Source organism: Olea europaea, chromosome 13, assembly GCF_002742605.1.
Source record: "Olea europaea var. sylvestris chromosome 13, O_europaea_v1, whole genome shotgun sequence".
Classification (NCBI taxonomy): domain Eukaryota; kingdom Viridiplantae; phylum Streptophyta; class Magnoliopsida; order Lamiales; family Oleaceae; genus Olea; species Olea europaea.
In genome coordinates this window covers 9,072,793-9,077,153 of record NC_036249.1, presented here as the reverse complement: position 1 = coordinate 9,077,153, position 4,361 = coordinate 9,072,793, and the positions used below count along the sequence as shown (strand labels likewise).

At 42.4% G+C, this 4,361-nt stretch overlaps 2 protein-coding genes across 2 annotated transcripts in view; one reads left to right on the top strand and one right to left on the bottom strand.

The window, feature by feature from the left end:
* Positions 1–929: 929 nt before the first annotated feature.
* Positions 930–2,019, bottom strand: LOC111407524 (dehydration-responsive element-binding protein 1E-like). Its single transcript, XM_023037060.1, has one exon. It carries the CDS (start codon positions 1,881–1,883, stop codon positions 1,200–1,202), a length of 684 nt encoding a protein of 227 aa, XP_022892828.1. The 5' UTR covers positions 1,884–2,019; the 3' UTR covers positions 930–1,199.
* Positions 2,020–3,180: 1,161 nt separating this feature from the next.
* The window catches only part of LOC111408418, a 10,689-nt gene continuing 9,508 nt past the window's right edge, over positions 3,181–4,361 (top strand). The window contains exon 1 of the mRNA XM_023038180.1: positions 3,181–4,339. Coding sequence (XP_022893948.1) covers positions 3,181–4,339 — 1,159 coding nt within the window. The remainder of the gene's footprint in view (positions 4,340–4,361) is intronic.

The following is a 4,361-nucleotide window of genomic DNA, read 5'->3' as shown; positions in this document are numbered from 1 at the left end:
TTCTTTATTTTTGTGTTTTACGCACTTTACTATCTAAAACTACTATGACATCAAACGGAATAGCTGTGCAAGTCCAAAATTTTATTAAAGTAATCCGAATTAATAATATTAAACATTCCATTTCTATATTATAAATGGCAGCCTTTATTTCATGCAAGTGGCCCGCATGCTAAAAACTAATGGTTAAAACAAAAACAATTTTTGTACCTTAATTAGTAATAGACAAGGAAGGCCCACTGCATGTCAACATAATTTGACATGTCGTCCGGGAACAAGTTTGAAATGATTGTTTACTATTTTTTATATGTTTTTTTTTATTAGAGGTTGTCTTCCGGGTTGTTTTGACCCATTTCGACCCGAATGAAAAACCCGATCATATCTCATGATTTCGACCACCAAATTTTGCATATTTTATATCAAAATTCTCAGAAATCGATTTTCCAATGATTCCTAATCTCAATTTCTATAAAAATGACTGACTCAAAAACCAAAATTTTCAACAGAATGTGTGCAGGTTGAGAACAAACAAGGCAAAGACAAAACGAAGGCTCTGATACCAAATGTAAGTCACCTTAAGCGATCTAAACATGCTTCAATAAACAAAATAACATTTAGATCAATGCAGAGTAAATTGGATCGAAAACGAACCTCCCGCCATTACCGTTCTTGACACACTCTTTCAAGCTTGTATGTAGTGTTTAGCTGCGGGTTAAGGCTCTTCTAAACTCTTTTTCTCACTGCTTAGATAGTGTATACAAACTGAACATGAAAATGATCTTAGGGATCTTCCGAATGAATTTCAATGCCTTTTATAAATGCTTTACCCATCACAGAACGTTTTTTTTTTTTTTTTTTTTTAACATGTCCTTAGATTATGGGTGGTTATCAAATGTGATTTTTAGTCAATATTCTTTTCCATTCTTCATATATATTGTAACTGTACAAAGGAAAATACAAGAAAATCAATACAGTCAAAGCATTCTATCCAAAGTTCTTGCACTCATACCTGCTTGATATTTTTTCCTCTTACTTTTTTTCTTATAGTAAGCTGTCTGGGTTATTGGACTTCAAAACCAAATACCAGATCAATTTGACTCACCTAGTCTCTATTCAATCAAACTGGAATACACACATATACTATATCTTGCTTCTTTATTTTTTGTGTTTTACGCACTTTACTATCCAAAACTACTATGACATCAAATAGAATAGCTCCAAAGCACCATCTCAGCATCATTGTTTTCCAAATCATCCCAACCGAAACTGTAGTCTAAACGAGGTTGTGGTGACAGCAAAACTCCTTCCATATTTGTCTCTGAATCCTCGTTCATATTAAAAATATCACAATCTGATAGTGTTTTTGTTGTGTCCAATGTTGTCAAGTTGCCACTTGAAACCCCCTCAGAATTCATCTCATTTTCTTGCATTATTGTCCCACCACCACCACCCCCCTCGAACGGCCTGAACAGTTCTGCCGCCTCTATTGCTGCCTTCTGAATATCCTTGGCCTCTTTAGAAACCGGCACTGGCAAGCGCCAGACAGAATCGGCGAAATTCAGGCATGCCAACTGACCTTTGAATGCTAATGCAGCAACATCATGAGCACGTGCTGCCATTTCTGCAGTAGGATGAGTTCCTAGCCATATCCTTTTCTGATTGCTCGGTTCGCGTAACTCGCATACCCATTTGTTTGAATTCCTCTGTCTAATGCCTCGATAAACCGGGTGGCGAGTTTCCTTGAACTTCTTCCTCCCCGTACGTTTCTTGGGCTGACTCGACGCCAAAATAACCTCTTCGTCAGAATGTCCCTTCAACGATGTAATCTCAGGCATGTCGGAAACGCCGAACGGATTTGGATCAGAACATGAATCTAATGAATCCATGAAAATTATGATCAAGAAGCAGTGAAGAGAATTATATATGTAATGTTTATTTTGCTTACTAGGGTGTTGCTAAGTTTGGAGTGGGCAAATGACAGAGGCTTTTATAATTTTGTGGTAAGAGCAAAGAAAGGAAACCCGGGCGTCACTGCCTATGAATTGAACGCGGGGAATATATAAGAAAGATACGACAAAATTCCAGGCTGGCATGACAAGGGGTCCACTTTTGTAGGATATTTCGGGACACATTATTGCAAAACGTGTGGTAATAATATCTTAGTTTTTAGGTACCACAGAATAAAAGTTGAATTGAAGTTTGAGAAAAGTGTTTAGGAAACAAATTTGTGGCTCAGCACACGAACACGGGTCTCACACTCAAATTCAGTGTACTCCCACTTGACAATTTGTTAATGTAGTTAGTTAAGTAAATGATTATTATATTATTAATACTGATGGTGACATTTTACAATATCCCCGATCAGTATATCCCGAGGACTAATTTTGGTAAAGTTGTAAATCCATCTGTGGTGTCCTCGAGCATGTTCGTCCTCGAGACACAAGGCCCGACCACATCTCCATGATGCTTCGCATATTGCAAACATGTGTCCTCGGGCATAGTCCTCGGGAATGTGCTCCTCCTTACTGCTGACGATTGTTCACACTTTAGAATTCCTACGCAATTAGGAATCTTAACTCCCACAAGAGTCCTATCTCACGCATAATTCTGGAATTCAACCAACTCCTTAACCATTCAGGACTCCAACAGATGAGGACATCCAACTAGTTGAGTCCAATTAGGAGAATGTCACTTACTACTATAAATACAGAACCTTGAACCATTATTCAGCTACGTTTTCTCATTGTTCTTCAGCATATAGCCTCTCGCATATATTTCCCTTTCTGACTTAAGCATCGGAGGGGCGACGAGAACACACCTCGTTGCCTTTGTTTCAGGTATCGGAAGATCACGTTCGTGCTCATCATCAGTCATCAAGCTCGAAAAATCTACAGGTACGATTTTTGGTAGCATCATTGGCGCCGTCTGTGGGAAGGGCTACCAAAAGTCATGGTAAACACATGTTCAGGTCTTCCACCAGCAAGCTCATCCGCTCCAAACCAACCCCCTCCTGAGGATATCCCTGTTCCTCAAGAGGAATCATCAGAAGTGCCAGAGCCCCAGCCGGCAGTCGTCACTGCTGGAGCCTTTGAAGAGCTCAGACAACAGGTCGCCACACTGACTCAGCTGCTAAGTCAAAGAAATTCGCATCCATCACCCACACCGGCACCCCAGGGGGGTTTTATGGCTGATGCTCGAGCTCGAGCTCATGTCCCTGACAATGGCGGAGCAGGGGCCTCAGGTATACCACATGTGACCTCGGCCTCGAGATCAGTGACCATGGAGTCCGGGGAACTCGCTAGGATTATTCAAGAAGGAATTGCAGCGAGCCTACTTCAGGGCAATAAAGGGACGACAAGATTCAGTCCCAATACTCCATTTACTCTCGAGATATTAACATTCCCCTTGCCGGACAGATTTAAGTATCCTAGTATCAAAGAGTATGATGGGACCACCGATCCAATCAATCATCTGAACATATACACGGACGTCATGAATTTACAGGTCGCACCAGATCAGGTGATGTGCAAGGCCTTCCCGCAAACCTTGACGAATGCCGCTAGGGATTGGTTCTCAACCTTAGAGTCCAACTCCACAACCTCATTCTCGGATTTGGCGGACAAGTTCTCCGCTTTCTTCGCAAGCAGCAAACGCATCAGGAAGACAGCGGCTTCCCTCATGCACCTTAGACAGGGGCAAAATGAGACCTTACGTGACTTCATGACCAGGTTCAACAAGGAAAGACTTCAGATTCCCGACCTACACATAACTGCAGCGGTTTCTGCCCTCACATATGCCATAAAGTGTGAGGCCTTCAAGATGTCTTTATCCAAAACTCCGTCAAAGACAGTGACCGAGCTTCTTACCCGAGCCGAGAAGTACATAAATATGGAGGAAACACTGAACCCGAGAAAGGTTGGACCATCCCATGACAGGGTCGAGCATAAAAGACAGCATGACCCGAACCCTCGTGAAGAACAGCATCGGAAAAAACAGAGACAGGAGGTTCCCCCGACGCCGTTCACGCGTTTAAATACGTCAAAGACCAATATATTGATGGAGATCAAGGATATGAAGGAACTGAAATGGCCTGTCAGAATGAGGTCACCACCCGAATCCAGGGACATGAACAAGTACTGTGAGTTCCATCGGGATCACGGGCATACCACGGAGAACTGTAAGGCCCTGCAACGGGAGATTGAAGCCCTTATTAAAAGAGGACTCCTGAGCTCCTACGTCGGTAACGACAAACGCCCGAGGAATGATCGTGGCAGGGAAAAAGACCCTGAGGCAAAGAGGGATGGTCAACCCACTGCTGGAACCATCAATATCATCATTGGAGGTATTGCCTCGGGAGGAGACTC